At 43.8% G+C, this 19,485-nt stretch overlaps 1 protein-coding gene across 8 annotated transcripts in view; it reads left to right on the forward strand.

Annotated features, from left to right (window-relative positions):
* Positions 1-19,485, forward strand: part of nktr (natural killer cell triggering receptor) — a 210,631-nt gene that overhangs the window by 185,652 nt on the left and 5,494 nt on the right. For 6 of the 8 annotated variants that reach the window (XM_078536562.1, XM_078536534.1, XM_078536540.1 and 3 more), the window contains 2 exons: positions 3,576-3,668; positions 18,318-18,377. In XM_078536562.1, coding sequence (XP_078392688.1) covers positions 3,576-3,668; positions 18,318-18,377 — 153 coding nt within the window. The remainder of the gene's footprint in view (positions 1-3,575; positions 3,669-18,317; positions 18,378-19,485) is intronic. The other 2 variants (XM_078536546.1, XM_078536554.1) reach the window with 2 other exon arrangements.

The following is a 19,485-nucleotide window of genomic DNA, read 5'->3' on the forward strand; positions in this document are numbered from 1 at the left end:
CTGTTGGATTGTAATTAGTCATTCAGCTTCCTGGAGTTGGGAACAATCCCAATAATTTGCTTGAATATCTGCACCACTACCAGAATCTACAGAAATGAAGAAAGAAAAGATTGGAAACACCCTCTCATTTACTCTCATTCACATCCTCCCTCAGTAACTTCTGAAAGTGCTGACTGAATTTTTAAAATATTTGTTCATGGGGATGTGGGCGTCGTTGACTAGACCAGCATTTATTGCCCATCCCTAATTGCCGTTGAGAAGATGATGGTGAACTGCCCCCATGAACCACTGCAGTCTATTTGGTGTAGGTACATCCACAGTGCTGTTAGGAAAGGAGTCCAGGATTTTGACCCAGCGACAGTGAAGGACCTGTTGTGCATTTCCAGCTCTCTCAATTTCTCTCTATCCCCGCAGTAAACCCAGCATTGGTCTTCCCAACTACTCACTTGTTCTGATGATAGGTCATCAACCTGAAACATTAACTCTGTTTCTGATTCCACAGATGCTGCCAGGCTTGCAAAGTACTTCCAGCATTTTCTGTTTTTATTTGTGCCAGTCACCTTAATTATTCCTTGTGAAAGCCAGTTCTACTTTATGCCACTCTTTGGGTGTTACTGGAATTATTAGTGGCCATTTTATATTTATGACCCTATCAAACCTTTCATGATCTTAAAAACGTCCATTAGGTCACCCCTTGGCCTTTTCATTTCTGGAAAAAAGAGCTCCAGCCTGTTGAGCCTTTCCTGATAGGTTATGTTCTCAGTTGCCGAATCATCCTAAAATACATTTTTTTTTTGCACCTTCACTGCTGCCTTTATATCCTTTTTTTAAGATGGAGGCCGGGACAGCGCATAATACTCCGTGTATTCTAACTAAGGTTCGATACAATGTTAAAAGGTTTACATCACTTCCCTGCTTTTCAATTATATTGCTCCAGAAATGAACCCTAAGTGTTTGGTTTGCTTTTTTTCCTGTTTGGATTGATGTGCATTCAACCTTTTAGTGGTTTACGTGTATGTAGCCTGGGATCCCTTTGTTCTTCTACTGCATTTAGACTTTAATTATCCAAGCAGTATGAGCCTCAATCTTGTTACCTAAATGCACCACATCATACTTACTTATACTGAAATTAATTTGTCAACTCCACACCCATTCAGCAAGTTTGCTAATGTTTTATTGTATTTTGGTGCATTCTTTCTCAGTGTTAACTATACCCCAAATTTGGTGTTGTCCACAAATCTTGAAATTGTACTTCTAATTTCTGTGCCTTGTTTATAATTTACATCAATGATAAACAGTGGTCTCAGCACCAGCCCCTGTGAAATACATCTTCCCACCTTTTGCCAGTCTAACCTTAACTCCTCCTCTCTGTTCCTGTGTTTTGTCAGCTTGCTATCCATTTTGTACTTGTCACCCGAATCCACTTCCTTTGACCTAATCATGAGGCTATTAATGTTGTTATCCTTTTTCCCTTTCTGTGCAGAGTTCTTTACTGCTATCAGGATGAATTTAATCTCAAAATCGCAGAATTGTTACAGCACAGAAGGAGGCCTTTTGACTCATTGAGTTTGTGCTGGCTCTCCAAATGAGCAATCCATCTAGTGCCATTTCTCACCACCACCCTGTAGCCCTGCACATTCTTCCTTTTCAGATATGACTTTTTCTAGCTCTTTCTGTTTTTATTTAACATAACTTCCTTGCCTTTCTACTCAGTGCCCCTTTTAATAAAGCCCAGGATACTGTATGCTTTATTGCCCATTCTCTCAACTGCTCTTGCCACCTTCAATGATTTTTGCACATATACACCCAGGTCCCTCTGCCCCTGCACCACTTTAGAATTGTACCCTTTATTCTATCTTTCCACATTCTTCCCACCAAAATGAATCGCTTCATACTTCTCTGCATTAAATTTCATCTGCCACATGTCCAATCGTTCCATCGGTCTGTCTGTGTCCTTTTGAAGTTCGATGCTATCCTCCTCATGATTCACAATACTTCCAAATTTTGAATCATCTGCAAATTTTGAAATTGTGCCTTGTACGCCAAGGTCTAGGTCATTAATATATATCAGGAAGAACAAGTGTCCTAACACTGACCCCTGGGGGTCTCCACCACAAACCTTCCTCCAGTCTGAAAAACATGAGTTAACTTCTACTTGCTGTTTTCTGTCACTCAGCCAATTTGGTATCCAAGTTGCAATTATCCCTTTTATTCCATGACCTATGACTTTGCTCACAAGCCTGTTAGGCGATACTTTATCAAATGCCTTTTGGAAGTCCATGTACACCACATCAACAGCATTACTCTCATCAACCCTCTCTGTTCCTCCTCTTAACAAATCTGTGTTAGCTTTTCTTAATTAACCCAGATTTGCTCAAGAGACTATTAATTTTGTCCAGAATTATCATTTCTAGAAGTTTCCCCACCACCATCAGGTTAAACTGACAGGCCTGTAGTTATTGGGCTTATCTTTACACCCTTTTCTGAATGAGGGTGTAACATTTGCAATTCTCCAATCTGGTACTACCCTGAGACTAAGGAATATCGGAAAATTCTGGCCAGCAACTCCACAATTCCCATTCTTCCTTCCCTCCGTACCCTTAGATGCATCTCATCTGGTTATGGTGCCTTATCAACTTTTAAGTACGTATAGCCTACCTTATCTGTTTTAAACCCTTTTCAAGTGTCTGAATTAATTCCTATTTCACCATAACCTGTGCAGTCAGTTGACTAGTATTAAAATTTGACTGTATAGCCCTCCATTCTGCAACTGATTGTCCTGTGAAACCCTTGCCAATGTTTTTTTTTAAATGGATCAAAACCAATTTAAGATGCTGGCTACTCCCACATTATTAGAGATGCAAATTAGTAATTTTTAAACTTTTAAGGCAAGTAAATTGATGTTCATTGATATTAGACTTCTGTTCCTGACCTACTGCCAGCAGCTAGCTGGCATGACAACTTCCACAGGAAGTATTTTCAGTACCCACTACCCCGCATGAGAAAGCAATATCTAATGACCTGATGACACAACCAAAACCCTCCAAGCATTGCACACTACCACATTGACACCCCTTGGAATCAGCCCCCAAGATTTTCCACAGTCCTGGCCACTTGGGAAAAATAAGGAATTCCCCCAGTGTCATCCCTCAGCCAACACTGCCCAAAACAGATTGCAGTTTTTATGAGATATTGCTGTGGACACATTTGGCTGCAAAACAATTATTCTTTGTTTCTGAAGCACTATAGTGTTCTGAGGATGTAAAATGTGCTCCGTAAATGCTATTTCTGTCCCTGTTCTTTCTCCCTTTTGCTCCCCTCCCTTTTACCTCTCCCTTTTTCTCATCAGCATCACTCTTAACCGATTTAGGGTTGAGCCGGTTCTTTGTGATGTGCAGAAATGTGCATCTCTTATTGTGGTGTACACTTCATTTTCCTTATCACAGGAGCAAGCAATTTTGTTGTCAAACATGCAGCCTGGACTGCCGAATTATAAAACCTAGAGTGGCTGAAAATGTCCCCTGTCATGTTTTTTGAAGCCATTCATGTTTATGAATGTTTATGTTTAATTTTAGGTCACGGAGTTACAGCAGAAGTCGAAGCCGGCGTAGGCACAGCAGAGGTCACTCAAGTCATAGTAGCTCTTACAGAAGCTATAGAAGCCATAGGTAACCTAATTTCACATGACCCTTATTAATGATATTGGATTTTAATTTACCCACTGTCATAAATGCAATGGTGCGTTTGACAGAAATGAATGGCGATTTGAAAATTGTATTTTATAGCGCCTATATTTTGAGTGTAAATCGTTAGGAGTGATTTGGAATCTATATCATGTTTTAGCCAGACTGAAGCTGGCATACTGCATACAGTCTTGCCTCAAGGACAGAAGGGATGATCCAATTATGCAGAGCCAAGATAAGAGCCCTATCCAGAGAATTGTGTTCCATTTTGGGTACTGCAGCTCAGCAAAGATATGTCTAACTTGGAGAGGGCGCAGCACAGATTTGCCAGATTGACACCAGGGCTTAGAGACCATAAGCTTTAAAGGCAAGATATATAAATTTGGCTTCTATCGCCTTAAGTATCAAAGATTGGAAGGTGATCTGGTAAATGTTAAAATATTCGATAAGATAGATACAGAGAAACTATTTCCTCTGGTGGAGGGATAAAGAATGAGAGGGCATGTTCTTAAAATTAGAGTCAAGCCAATTAGGGGGAAAGTTAGGATGTACTTTTTCACACATGAGTCGAATAAGTCTGGATTCTCTTCCCCCTAAGAGGTCTTGGATGCTGGGATAAATAGAACTTTCAAGACTGAGTGATGGATTTTTGTTAGGTGATGGCATCAGGGATATGGAGCTATGGTGAGTAAATGGAATTGGGTGTGCAGAACAGCCATGACCTAAATGATTGCCTGAGTAGGTTTGAGATCCTGAATAGCTGCCTCCTGTTCCTAAGTTCCATGCCAAAGAGCCATTGCACATAAGAGCAATGAGACTGAACTCTGATGTAGGAGACAAGAATTGGAAAGAGTCGTTAAATATGCTGGATTTTTCCGCCCTGAAAAAAGATGTTCGGAGAATAGTTTGGGTGACATAATAGGATTGCGGAGGTGGATCTGGAACAATACTTTCAAATACCCCTATGCAGTATAATAGGAATTGCCAGCATTTTGAAGAACAAGGGTCGCGAGTGTTAAAGTTTACAACAGATGCTAGCATGCATATCTTTACAGGGAAGAATCAGCGGCTGGATCATGTTGGCAAGAGTTGGGGTTGAGGCTGGGACACGACTCATTTAAGAAGCAGCTAGATGCTGTGCTGGGAGAATTGATAGCACCTAATAAAGTCATAGAGGTCTACAGCACAGAAAAAGGCCCTTTGGCCCTCGAGCCTGCACCGGTCAAACAAGTACCTAGCTATTCTAATCCCATTTTCCAGGACTAGGCCCATAGCCTTGTATGCCATGGCATCGCAAGTGCATATCCAAATACTTCTTAAATGTTCTGAGGGTTTCTGCCTCTACCATGCTTTCAGGCAGAGTTCCAGATTCCCACCACCCTCTGGGTGAAAAAATTCTTCCTTACATCCCCTCTAAACCTCCTGCCCCTTACCTTAAATCTATACCCCCTGGTTATTGATCCCTCCACCAAGGGGAAAAGTTCCCTCCTGTCTACCCTATCTATGCCCCTCATAATTTTATACACCTCAATCATGTACCCCCCTCAATCTCCTCTGCTCCAGGGGAAATAACCCCAGTTAAATGATGAGATCAGCAGGCTAAAACCTGAGATGAGGGGAAATTCCTTCACTCAAAGGGTTGTGAACTTTTAGAATTCTCTACCATTAAAGAGCTGCGGTATTCAATTGCTGAGTATGTTCAGGCTCAATAGATTTTTGAATACTAACAGAATTGAGGGATATGGGAATAGTGCAGGTAGGAATAATTGAAGTAGAAAATAAGCTATGTTCTTATTTAATGGCAGAGCAGGCTCCAGGGGCCAAATTGCCCACCCCTGCTCTTGTTCCTTAAGCTCTTTAAAGGTTTACTTCATCGGACATGTCCAGTATCATGTGGAAGGAGGGAATAATAGTTTTGTAGTGATAGCCTTTTCTCTTTGCTCAAATCTGCACTGTGACCTGTGGATCCTGCACATCACCAGACTGCGGTACAATGTAGAAAAATACTAAATAATATAGCTATAGTTACACTTGCATAACACCCTGGTTCTATCCCATCTGCATTCCATTTTTGCCATCACAGCTCAACAAGGATATGTTTTTATTAAGGATACGTTGGCCTTGGAGAGGGTATAGCACAGGTTGCTGCCTGGACCAGAAGAATTCAATTAAGGCCAGTTTATGTAGATTCAACTTGTGTTACTTTGAGTGTAGTTGGGTTTTTTCAATAATCTGGCAGCTTCATGGTCACTGATAAATCACCATTCATTTTCGTTAACGTATTTTTTAAAAAGAAATTCCTTCATTGTTCTCCATAACTTAACTGATATTTTTGTCAGGATAATTGTAGCTGTTTTGTAGTACAGAACTTGCTGAAAAAAGAGACATGCTATCAAAGCTTTTGTCTTGCACTCACCAGGATAGCTCGCAAGAAATTTCCAACCATAATGAGGGGAAAAGCAATTTATACTATGTGAGAAGAGAGCTGATTGGTTGGCAAGTGGACTCTGATTGGTGGAGGCATTGCCATGAAAAATGCAGCATGGAACAGTTTACTTACCAGAAAAAGCAAAATACTGCAGTTGCTAGAAACCTGAAATAAAAAATGAAAATGCTGGAAAAACTCAGGTCTGACAGCATCTGTGGAGAGAGAAACAGAGTTAATGTTTCAGAGATCTGAAGACGAGTCATATGGACTCTAAACGTTTATTCTGTTTCTCTCTCCACATGCTGTCAGACCTGCTGAGCTTTCCAGCATTTTCTGTTTTTATTTGTTTACTTACCAGCTTTGTTCAAATTCAAACCAGACAAAACTCTGGTTAAGGCATTGCCCTGGGGAATGAACCAGGGAATGACTGTTCCCTAAGCTTTTATTTAGTTGAAAAAGATGCAGTGTGTGGACATGTTCCTTCTGTCTGCAAAAGACAGAGCTCCGTGTGAATTTATGTGGTTTCTAGCGTGCGTAAGTGAACCACACTGTGAGCCCAAATGACAATCTTAAATTGGTTTTCAGTGTAACTCTTATCACAATCAGGATTATTTAACAGGTGCTGTCCATCACGGAATCACATCTAATATTGAACACTGTTTTTAGTTTTTCACGCATGGGCTCATTGGATACGATCGGTACTTTGCCTGTTGCATAGTTTTGGCAAAGAGTGGGAGATACTACATGGGACCTGGTACATAGGTATCAAGGTTGTACGTCACAACAATTGGTGGATTGTATCAAACAGCTCGTCCCTTAGACTGTTTGCAACATGCTAGAAGCCACATATATTACATACATTCTGTCCTTTGCAGACAGAAGGAACATGTTCACACATTGCACCTTTTTCAATCAACAAAAGCTTAGGGAGCAGTCATTCCTGGTTCATTCCCCAGGGAAATGCCTCAACCAATCAGAGTCAACCTGCCTGGTTTGCATTTGAACAAAGCTGGGCAGTTAACTGTTCCACGCTGCATTGTGCATGGCAACACCTCCACCAATCAGAGTCCACTTGTCAACCAATCAGTACCCTCTTCTCATGCAGTATAAATTGTTGTTTCCCCATTACTGTTGGAAATTTCTTGTCAGCTATCCTGATGAGTGCAAGACAAAAAACTTTAATAGAATGTCTCTTTACTCAGCAATCCTCAGGATAATTGTCTTCATTTAATAATGGCATTTAAGCACCATTTTGATAGCTCAAATATGTGAAGCACTAAACAGCTGTTCTGTGATGAAACATATCCCTTTGTAAGAGTTAGTAAAACGTATCGCTCCATTTTATAAATTGCAGGTGAGGTTTGAAATTAAATATCAAAATGAGACTCCTTTCCCCTCCCCCCTCCTCACCAAACCTAGATTTCTTCAATCGGCAGTGACCCGAAACACAAACGATATCTTTTGGAAACAGAGCATGGATTTTTATTTCAAATGTTTTCCCTCCTCATCCCAAGGTGTAAGCTCTGGAATGGGATGCAGTTCTGCTGGTGTCAGTGTTCTCCTGTACCTTTCAGTCTTCATTTGCAAGTTTCGTCAATGATCATTAAAAGGATATTGGATCTCGGAGGGCAATTCAGCCAAGTGCAATCCTGTCTTGGCTGAAAGTCCACTTTCCAGCATATGCCACCTGATAGCATAAGCCCCTGGATGATTTTGCCCCAATCCCCCTTCCCTCTTCCCCATGCCCAGGAATGTTAAGGTCCCATGTAGTGTCTCCCACCCTTTGCCAAAACTGAGATCAGCTCACTTGACACAACCCAGGAATCAAATGTGCCCTGAAAAGGATTGTTCAGGTTCATTGTATTATTTTTATTACCATGTTATTGGAGCTACTTGATGTATTAGTTATCTTGCTTCAGAGTTATTACATATTTATAAAGTGCTCTGCACACATTTCCATCCTGGATTACTGACTGCTATTTATTCATTACTCTCATTTTTAAAAAAAGCTGCCACCAAATGCAAAGCATAGAAACGGTTTACCAACAGCCCCTTTGGAGCTGATTCTTCCAAGTAATTTAATAATTTAGGCTGTTTATTCAGTTGTGGGTTGTGCTGAAATTATTTGCACCTATACTGGGGCTTGTCACATACAGTAACTTGGAGCAGAGAAAAGTTGCCTCAATATTGAAGTTAGGCCATAGCTCTCCTGCTGGCTTTAGAAAATAGAGATTTTTAACCAACCGCTTTCTTCAACTTAAAAAAAAAATTATGCCTACAGCCTCTGGGTGTTTGTCTACATTTTGCTATTCACTCCGTACTCGCCATGTCTACCATCTTTTGTGTATGTGTGTAAGGCAATGTTAACCCCTCTGCACCCAAGGAAATTAGCCAGTAGTCTGGAAACGGTTCATGCTTTGACTTTCTCCTGTTCAGTTGGATTATTGCAATGTAACTCGACTCCAGACATCTGTTTACCTCCATGTTTAGCACTGTTTTCATAAAAGTTTACTGCTTTCCGTATAAACCTTTTTTTTGCCATCAAAGCCCCTTTGTCAGTTGATTAATTTCAGTGAACAAATAGTGGTTGGCTTCATTTGTTGGAGAGAATTTCCTGCCCTTCAGTTATTTCTGGCCTATGCAGCATTTTTGATTAAATGAAAAAAGAGAAGAAACACATGCACTCATGCAGCACACTTCACAATCTCAGGATGCCCAAAGCATTGTACAGTTCATTACTTTTTCAATGTAGGAAAAGTAGCAGCCAATTTGCTCAGCAATGCAACAATGAACAGATAATCTGTTTTTCTTTTAAGTAATGTTGGCTAAGAGAGAAATCCTGGCCAGTACACGAGGAAGAGCTCTCCTGCTCATCGTTGAAACAGTGTCACGGGAACTTTTACATCTGCTGGAGGGGGCAAATGGGGCCTTGGTTTAACGTCTCATTGAAAGACAGAATCCCTGAGGGTGCATCACTCCCCTCAGTACGGTACTGGAGTATCAACCTAAATTTTGTATTCGGCTCTCGGAAGTGAGACTTGAACCCACGACCCTCTTATTCAGAGGCGAGAGTACAACTGCTCAGCCACAGCTGATAACCTGGTCATCTACTCTGTGTACTGGACCTGATTCTCAGCTGTAGCCTTAGGTTTTTTTTTCTCCTTCTGTCGCTAGTAGCAATGATCACTGTTTTCTAGAAATGCTAGAAAAATTATCTTTGCTCGTTTCAAACAGTTCTTTCTAATTCTGTCAACATCGGTGGAGAGAGAAACAGCGTTAATGTTTCAAGTCCGTGTGACTTTTTTTTTAATTTCAGATTTCCAGCGCCCACAGTATTTTGCTTTCATCTTTCTAATTTGTGTAGTTTAGACATTTGGACCCCGCTTTTAGCTGGGGGCAGGGGAGGGAGACGGTGTGTGGAAACCCTGAAGAAATCAGCAAATTTGGGGAGACCGGGATCATGCACAAGTTGCCCTGGCGTCTCGGTCAGATTCATTACCTGTCCAGCAGGTGGGAATGAGAATATGGTTGAAGGGGAGGCTGCAACTGGAGACTAGTGGGAAACAGGACTTGGCAGACATTTAGTGTGAGGGGTTAGGTACTCTGTCCGCAGTAGGGGGATGGTGATTCCTGGCAGGGGAGACCTGAGGCTTCCACATGAAGTGGAAGGGAGCGCTCCTGCTCTTTGTGGCCCACATGAAAACCTAAGGTAAAGTTATAAAACTTCCCTGCCTGGGTCTCTCCTGGCTGGCTAGCCTGATGGAGGGGCCATCACTCATCCCTTTTTTGGCCTTGGACCCTGCTTCATTCCTGCCAGCAACCTGCCTGCCTGCTCAAAAGACTAAGTTAGTTAAGATTGAGAAATGTCAAGAAGTTGGCAGGTTCAGAAAGTGTAAGGAACTTGCCCACATTTTAACTGGCTCCTACCAAGTGAGCTGAGCTCATATTGGGGCCTTTCAATCTAGAAATAGTATTTTAAACTTTATTCACACAAAGTTTTGCAAAAAAATTTTCTGCCCTGAGTTAACCACCAGCGTTGCTTTATGCCAGCCAATAGCTGATTGAGACCTCTCCAAGCCCTCTACCTGGCTCAATCATCTTTGCATTCTGCTGGGCATTGGGTACCATGCCAGCATTATTGATATTCCCATTGAATGCATACAATTTGTGTTATCTTGAAATATTACGTAATTTGCTTAAGAGTGAAACATGCCCCAAATTCAGTAAAAATACTGACCTGGCATTTATATTTTTGAAAGGCTATCCTGCCTGCAAGGATGTTCTTGTTAATATGAAGGAATTCTAGGTCTGCTCAGAATTACTCCTCGAGTTTCGGGGAATCTTAATTAAACGTGGAGTACACGGGAACAACGCAAGGGAAACAACTGGCTAAACTGTGTTTTCTGATATGGTTACAGAGTACACATGGGCTCCTTGCTTCAGTGTTAATCACAAACCTGCTTGATCATTGCTCTGATGCTGTTAGAGACCTGTTCCAAGCAGGGGAGCCAGGAATCCGTGTCTGAAGTTTGGGTGATTTTCTTGCCACAACCTAAATCAGTTGCCTTGAATCTAGAGCTGATTTTGATCCACGGCACATTAGAATCGTTGCTGACTGCTGTCCTCTCACCAAACTAGGCCTGGGGTGGGAGGGAAATAACGAAGGACACCTTCAGCATTGTGTAGTTGGCAAGAGAGAACTACTCCCAAATCAGTAGCTCTGAAAAAGGGTCATACGGACTCAAAACGTCAATTCTGTTTTCCTCTCTACAGACGCTGTCAGACCTGCTGAGTTTTTCCAGCATTTTCTATTTTTCTATTCCCAAATCAAGCTGCCATAACGTGTGGAACGTCATGTCACATCCCAAATGGCACCAGTATGACACCCATAGAGAACATGTTCAAGCCTGATTCACCTGAGAACCCTTATTTCAGTTTTCCTTGATCACTCACCTTGAACAGGAATGGCATTTAGTGCACCCATTAGTTCACAATATGAAAGGAATGTGGAAAATATCCATCTTGCCCCTCAGATAATTCTCAATTGGGATTTAAATCTACTTAACGAGCCGAGTTGGAGGGGAGGTAACAAAGACTGGTCAGAATTTTACAATCTTCATTAAACATGAAAATTGCGCTGTTGGACTGGAACATAGGACGTGTAATGCCTTTAGTCAAACAGGACAGGAAGGATGAACCAGTTAGTTTTAGGACAAACGTGGACACTGTTAGAATCCTTAATTCAAGATAAAATTAGTGAGCATTTGAAAATGTATAGGTTTATCAAGAGCAACCATCATAGATTTGTTGAAAGGACATCAGGTTTGATAAATTACAGTAGTTTGACAGAAATGCTCAGTTAGATAGAGAATCTAATAACTGCTGTACGTAGATTTTTAGGCACTTTCTATAAGGTGTCTCTTTGTTAGGACAGGTGTGTGGAATTGGGGGGCAATGTAGCGACATTGATAGAAAAATGAATAGAAAGTAAGTAGTTAGGGGAATTGGGTGTTGCTTAGATTGGAGAGGGTTTGGAAGTTAGTACCCCAAGGATCTGAGCTGGGTTCATGCTTTTTCTTGTTTGTATATAATTTAGACTTGGGTAGAAGGAACACGATCATATGAACGTATGAATTAGTAATGGGAGTAGGCCACTCGGCCCTCGACCTGTTCCGCCATTCAATAAGATCATGGCTGACCTGATTGTAACCTCAACCCCAGATCCCTGCCTACCCCCAATAACCTTTCACCCCCTTGCTATTAAAAGAATTTCTCTAGCTCGGCCTTAAAAATATTCAAAGACTCTGCTTTCACCGCCTTTTGAGGAAGAGAGTTCCAAAGACACTCAATCCTCTGAGAGAAAAAATTTCTCCTCATGTCTGTCTTATTTTTAAACGGTGACCCCTAGTTCTAGATTCCCCACAAGAGGAAACATCCTCTCCACATCCACCCTGTCAGGACCCCTCAGGACCTTTAACGGTTTCAATTATGTCGCCTCTTACTCTTTGAAATAACAGTGGATACAAGCCTAACTAGTCCAGCCTTTCCTCATAAGACAAATGTCTTGTTCCTGGTATTAGTGCAGTAACGCCAGCACTGTACACAATACTCCAGATCTCAAAATTATATTTTTTTATTCATTCACGGGATGTGAGCTTCTCTGGCTGGGCCAGCATTTATTGCCCATCCCTAGTTGCCCTTGAGAAGGTAGTGGTGAGCTGCCTTCTTGAACTGCTGCAGTGCAAGTGATGTAGATACACCCACAGTGCTGTTAGGAAGGGAGTTCCAGGATTTTGACCCAGCGACTGTCAAGGAACAGCGATATATTTCCAAATCAGGATGGTGATTGATTTGGAGGGGAACTTCCAGGTGGTGGTGTTCCCATTGATCTGCTGCCCTTGTCCTTCTAGGTTGTAGTGGTCATGGGTTTGGCAGTTGCTATCTAAGGACCCAGAATTCCTGCAGTGCATCTTGCAGATGGCGTACACTGCTACCACTGAGGGTCAGTGGTGGAGGGATTGAATGTTTTTGGATGTGATGCCAATCAAGCAGGCTGCTTTGAACTGGATGGTGTCAAACTTCTTGAGTGTTTTGGGAGCTGCACTCATCCAAGCAAGTGGGGAGTATTCCGTCACATTCCTGACTTGTGCCTTGTAGATGATGGACAGGCTTTGGGAGTCAGGAGGTAAGTTACTTGATACAGGATTCCTAGCCTCTGATCTGCTCTTGTAGCCACAGTATTTATATGGCTGGTCCAGTTCAGTTTCTGGTCGATGGTAACCCCCGGGATGTTGATAGTGGGGGATTCGGTGATGGTAATGCCATTGAATATGAAGGGACGATGGTTAGATTCTCTCTTGTTGGAGATGGTCATTGCCTGGCACTTGTGTGGCACGACAGTTACTTGCCACTTGTCAGCCAAAGCTTGGATATTGTCCAGGTCTTGCTGCATTTGGACATTGACTGCTTCGGTATCTGAGGAGTCGTGAATGGTACTGAACATTGTGTAATCATCAGCGAACATCCCCACTTCTGAGCTTATGATGGAAGGAAGGTCATTGATGAAGCAGCTGAAGATGATTGAGCTGAGGACACTACCCTGAGGAACTCCTGCAGTGATGTCCTGGAGCTGAGATGACTGACCTCCAACAACCACAACCATCTTTCTTTGTGCTAGGTATGACGGGTAGGTGCCGGTGTTGTAGCTGTACAGGAACAGCTTGGCTAGGGGCGCAGCAAGTTCTGGAGCACAGGTCTTCAATACTAATGCTGGAATATTGCAGGGCCCATAGCCTTTACACTATCCAGTACCTTCAGCCATTTCTTGATATCCCATGTAGTGAATCAAATTGGCTGAAGACTGGCATCTCTGATGCTGGGGACTTCAGGATGAGGCCAAGATGGATCATCCACTCGGCAGTTCTGGCTGAAGATTGTAGCAAATGCTTCAGCTTTATCTTTTGCACTGATGCACTGGGCTCCTCCATCATTGAGGATGGGGATATTTGTGGAGCTGCCTCCTCCAGTGAGTTGTTTAATTGTCCACAACCATTCACGACTGGATGTGGCAGGACTACAGAGCTTAGATCTGATCCATTGGTTGTGGGATCGCTTAGCTCTTATCACTTGCTGTTTATGCTGTTTGGCACACAAGTAGTCCTGTGTTGTAGCTTCACCAGGTTGACACCTCGTTTTTAGGTATGCCTCGTGCTGCTCCTGGCATGCCCTCCTGCACTCTTCATTGACCCAGGGTTGATCCCTGGCTTGATGATAATGGTAGAGTGGGGGATATGCCAGGCCACGAGGTTATAGATTGTGTTCGAGTACAATTCTGCTGCTGATGGCCCACAGCGCCTCATGTCTTGAGTTGCTAGATCTGTTCGAAATCTATCCCATTTAGCACGGTGGTAGTGCCACACAACACGACGGAGGCTATCCTCGATGTGAAGGTAGGATTTCACCTCCACAGTGGTAGTTACTCCTACCGATACTGTCATGGACTGATGCATCTGCAGCAGGAAGGTTGGTGAGGATGAGGCCAAGTATATTGTTCCCTCACCACCTGCCGCAGACCCAGTCTAGCAGCTATGTCCTTTAGGACTCGGCCAGCTGGGACAGTAGTGGTACTACCAAGCCATTCTTGCTGATAAACATTGAAGTCCCCCCACCCAGAATACATTCTGCACCCTTGCACCCTCGGTGCTTCCTCCAAGTGGTGTTCAAAATGGAGGAGCACTGATTCATCAGCTGAGGGAGGGTGGTACGTGGTCATCAGCAGGAGGTTTCCTTATCCATGTTTGATCTGATGCCATGAGACTTTATGGGGTCCAGAGTCGATGTTGAGAACTCCCAGGGCAGCTCCCTCCTGATCACTGCACTGCCACCTCTGCTGGGCCTGTCTTGCCGGTGGGACAGTATCTGTGATGTCAGGGGCAGCATACCTAAAAATGTGGTGATTCCATGAGGATGACTATGTCAGGCTGCTGCTTGACTTGTCTGTCAGACAGCTCTCCCAATTTTGGGACTAGCCCCCAGATGTTGAGGATGACTCTGCAGGGTTGTCATTTCCAGTGCCTAGGTTAATGCCAGTGGCCTGTCCAGTTTTATTTTTTTCATTTTTTTTGAGATTTTGTTGCGGATTGATCCAACCGAGTGGTATGCTAGGCCATTTCACAGAGCATTTAAGTGGGTGTGAGTCTGGAGTCACATGTCAGCCAGATTTCCTCCCTTCCCTAAAGGACATTAGTGAACCAGAGGGGTCTTTACAACAATTGACACTGGTTTCATGGTTATCATTAGACATTAGTCCAGATTTTTATTGAATTCAGATTCCACCATCTGCCGTGGCGGGATTTGAACCCTGGGTCTCTGGTTGACTAGTCCACTACGCCATTGCCTCCCTATTTGTTGATGACAATAAAGGTAGGATGTTTGACAACAGTGAAGAGGACCGTAAGAGAGATCAGGAAGACTGAGACTGATTCGTAGAATGGGAAAACTGGAGGCAGATGCAACGTAGCATTGAGAAGTGGGAGGTAATACATCTTGGTAGGAGAAAGAAAGAGTGGGTATGCATGGAAAGGTGAATGAACAGAAGCACTTTTGCAAATGCATTACTCACTCAAAGAGCAGCTGCAGATAGGTGAAGCTGTAAGAAAGATGTATATGGGCTTTACATGTAGATGCATTGAGTATGAGAAAGAAGCAGTAATAATAATTGTGTACGGGGCACTGGTTATTCTATGGAATTTTCCATTATAAAAAGGACATTTAAGCTACAGAGATCACATTGTGAATTTATTCAGATGATGCCAGTGGTGGTTTTGAGGAGAAACTTAAGAAACTAGGACTATTTACACCAGGTTTTAATGGGGTTTGTCCAGATCCTTATGGTACCAATAAGCCAAGTGACCAATAGTAGTTGGAGCTTCTGGGCTGCCTGCAGCAGTCCAAGTAAAACGACAGAAATTCAAAATGAGACCCGTGGGGGAAATCGGCTCCTCAAAGTGGCTTTAACATTCCTAAATGAACAGAATTGCTAAGTGACTCCCTGTCCCCGGGTGCAGGCACACTCTTTCACTCATCGTACAGGCCAATATGAATGAACACACAGTGAATTTCGACAAGTAATAACATATTGTAACCTAGTTACAGCTAATTCCCCCATATTACACTTACATTTAAATGTATGTAAATAGGAAACTGGTGACACAGTGAGTTAATGCACTGTCCTTTCCATATTGATAATTGAACAGGCTGAAAGGAAAGGTCTCCACTGTCTGCGAGTTGTAAGGGCGTGATGTGGAATTAATATAAGGCCTGGGTTTTGGAGAATTTCCAAGTGGGTTTGGAGGCGGGGGGATCTCGATGTGAGTGGTTTGAAACATTCCTCAGGGTTTGGGGAGCTTTTGTTATCTTTAGGGGTCTCAGCATGGGTGCGTTTGGGGGGTCTCAGCATGGGTGCGTTTTGGGGGGGTCTCAGCATGGGTGTGTTTGGGAGGGTCTTGGTGCAGGTGCGTTTTACGGGGCCCTGGCGTGGGTGGGTTTGGGGGGGTCTCGGCACGTGTGGGTTTGGGGGAGTCTCGGCAAGGGTGGGTTTGGGGGGGTCTCGGCGCGGGTGGGTTTGGGGGGGTCTTGGCGCGGGTGGGTTTGGGGGGGTCTCGGCGCGGGTGGGTTTGGGGGGGTCTCGGCGCGGGTGGGTTTGGGGGGGTCTCGGCGCGCGTGGGTTTGGGAGGGTCTCGGCGCGGGTGGGTTTTGGGGGGTCCTGGCGCGGGTGGGTTTTGGGGAGGTCCTGGCGCGGGTGGGTTTTGGGGGTCTCGGCACGGGTGGGTTTTGGGGGCTCCTGGCGCGGGTGGGTTTGGGGGTGTCTCGGCGCGGGTAGGTTTGGGTGGGTCTCGGCACGAGTGGATTTTTGAGGTGTCCTCAGCGCGAGGTGGGTTTGGGGCAACTCGGTGCGTGTGGGTAGTGGGGGTGGAAAAGACCTGGGTGGGTCTCAATATAAGCTCTGAAGGAATGGCAGAGGGAGCTTTACAGTATACGGAGTGCTCATCATTCCAAACTTCATAAATCACCATGAAAATAGTCATACAACAAAACCATCCGTGTTGAAGGTGACAGAACTTTTATCATCTCATATATTGTGGAGAAAGGAAATGGTGGGGTTGGGGGCGTGGGTAGAGGTTAGCAGTTTGAAGCATGAAGTGTCCAGAGGTGTTCACTCTTGCTGAATTCTGTCTGTAGCTGTTTCTGCTCCAAGAGTGAGTGAATCATTATTGGACTGTTGTTGACATTCTGATTTAATTCCAGAATCTAAAGCTCAATGGCAGGTTCCATAGAATTACACAAATTAAATATATATGCATCCTAACAATGATTGATTTCATTGTATGTTTTGATGTTGACTCTCATTTCTCAGTTTCTAGCATACATTAAATCTCACCTGTGTACACCTACAAATAATCTCTATCAAATATTTGTTCCTGTCGTCCTTCCCCTACATTTTACTCCATCTACCTCTGTCTGTACTGTCCTCGCCAATCATGAATGCAGGCCTTAGACCATCACATAAACACTATCACTTTCGCCAACAATACTGCCCCATCCAACACTTACTATTAAACGCAGGGGATGTGACCTGGCCAGCAATTCGGACCCACACCCCACGATCTGGCCTGCTCTTAGAAAATCCAGGGTTGTCAGTCCAGTTTGTTCCGCTGTGTCTCAAATGACCTAGAGGCTCAATGGGCCATTCCAAGAGCCATCCAAACCAGGAAAATCCCAGCTTCAATCTTGGTTAACATTCTGAACCAGCCCGGTTTTAGCCGGGGTGATGGTAGGGATGCTACAGTCTGCTTCTGTATCCCTAAGCCAGTCAAGCTTCCTACTTCATGACCCCTGCTGAAAATTGCATGTGTGGCATTGGGTTGTAGGCAGGATCAGATGCCAATGTAATGCTCTCCATTTCTGAATAACTTGTCCTTTCTCACCGTTTTGGAGAGACCAATGGCACCAATGGAGCTGTACCCTGCAGTAAAATGGAGGGAGAATTAGGTGGGTAGAGCTGAATTCATTGCCAAAATGCATACAAATATTTATCTCGGTAAATAGCCCAAAGCAAAGGCAAAGTAACAGCTCTCCTTGGGATATTTGTTAACCAAAAACATACACCAAACAGCAAACCACTCTGAATGAACATCGATTTCCCCGGTAGCTACACCTAATATTAAGGTGGTGACAACTCGTGATTCAGATGATGTCAGCTGGCACTTGCAATTCCCGGCAAAGAACATCTATTTTGAACCTGGCCTTGCAAGCAGTCATCGGGTGGCGCGTCAAGCAGTTCTCTGCGGGCAGTCACCTCGAGCTCTTCTCCACACCTACCGGATTACTACACGTGCTTTGTAGAGCATTGTCCGAGACTCGCATCAGGATGTCCTTTACACATCCCTGGCTGCCAACCGTGTTTCTGGAGGACAGTGAGATGAAGTCAACTCAGGCTGTTCTCTACTCCTCCCGATTTATCAACTAGCTAATGCAGCGAGAGAGAGAGACAAAGAGCATCTCCCCGGACTGCCCTCATATTTGTGAAGTGTAGTATTAATTTGGATAAGGACATATGTAGCAGTTGGCATAAGTTGGAATCAGCTTTCATGGTTGTCTTGTTTCATGCATGATGGTTTACTTGTCTATTTTTTTTCTTCAAACAGTAGAACCTATAGCCGAAGTCGTTCTAGAAGCCTGTCTTCTAGACGTCACCGGAGGTCTAGGTACGTATTCGGTGTAACCTACAGCTGTTAACACAGTCAGAGTCACAGAGAACATTTTTAGCATTTAATTTTCAAATAATATTCTTGAGTGTATCAATATATGCACTCAGTTTTTTTGAGGCCGTGTAGTTCCAAAGGAGGAGCTTTTTGTCCTGTTTACTTGTAAAAGGGTTCCTACATTCCTCCAATTTAAATAAAAGGATTTGATTATCCAAGGCCCAACCTAGATGGCTAATGACATGGTTTTTGTCACCTGTACTTCAGTACCCTCACTTAGAATGGGTTTTAGAATCATTTTTCCTTGGGCAAGAACCTTGTATTCCTGTAAGAACTAAGAGCCTTGGGAAAGCAGCTGAACAATTTATCTCACATTTATTCAGTATTCTCCTCGTTCCGGTTTGTACAATGCCTGCAGTGCCTCTATCAGTTCGCAAGAGAGCCTTCTAATACAGTAAACGGCCAAGAACAGAGGAGCGTTATCTCTTGGGCTACTGAGAAAGCGCTATCGATTCTAGGGTGCCTGAAACCACCCCTCCCACCGCCCCGAGATAATCTCTGTCAGTGTATCGACCGGCTGGCATTAAGGCCAGGGTTTGGCAGAGATGGCTGACCTCTGCTGTTAGGCGTGGTTAGTGCAGCACACAGTGATGCAGCTTGCCAGAGCCCTGCAGAGTAGGGCGAGGGCAGCATTGAGAAGCTTACTCTGCCAGGTTCTCAATCTGGAGAGGTGGGCACAGCATCACGAATCACTATTGCACGCTTCCAGCTGGTGGTGGAAAGGTGGCATTGACAAAGATCTGGCAGCACATTGCCAGCTGTGTGAGGCATATAGCCTGAGAGGCACCCTGATGTTTGAGCATCTGGTACATGCAGACATCCTCTGGTGGTTTTTTCTTATTCTCCACTAAATCCGTTTTCTTCCACTAGCAATCATTTACATTTCCATCCCTTCTGGACCTTATTACGTGGTGCGGTTAGGGAGATATGATAACACTGGGGTTCTGCAAATGGCTTTTGCCAGAAGCAATTGTAGCACATCAACTGTACATAAGACCACAGTAAAGGACAGTGGCATGTAGGGCACACAATGTGTAGTGGCTCAGGATGA

Source organism: Cetorhinus maximus, chromosome 3 (genome assembly GCF_964194155.1).
Source record: "Cetorhinus maximus chromosome 3, sCetMax3.hap1.1, whole genome shotgun sequence".
NCBI classification, from domain to species: Eukaryota; Metazoa; Chordata; class Chondrichthyes; order Lamniformes; family Cetorhinidae; genus Cetorhinus; species Cetorhinus maximus.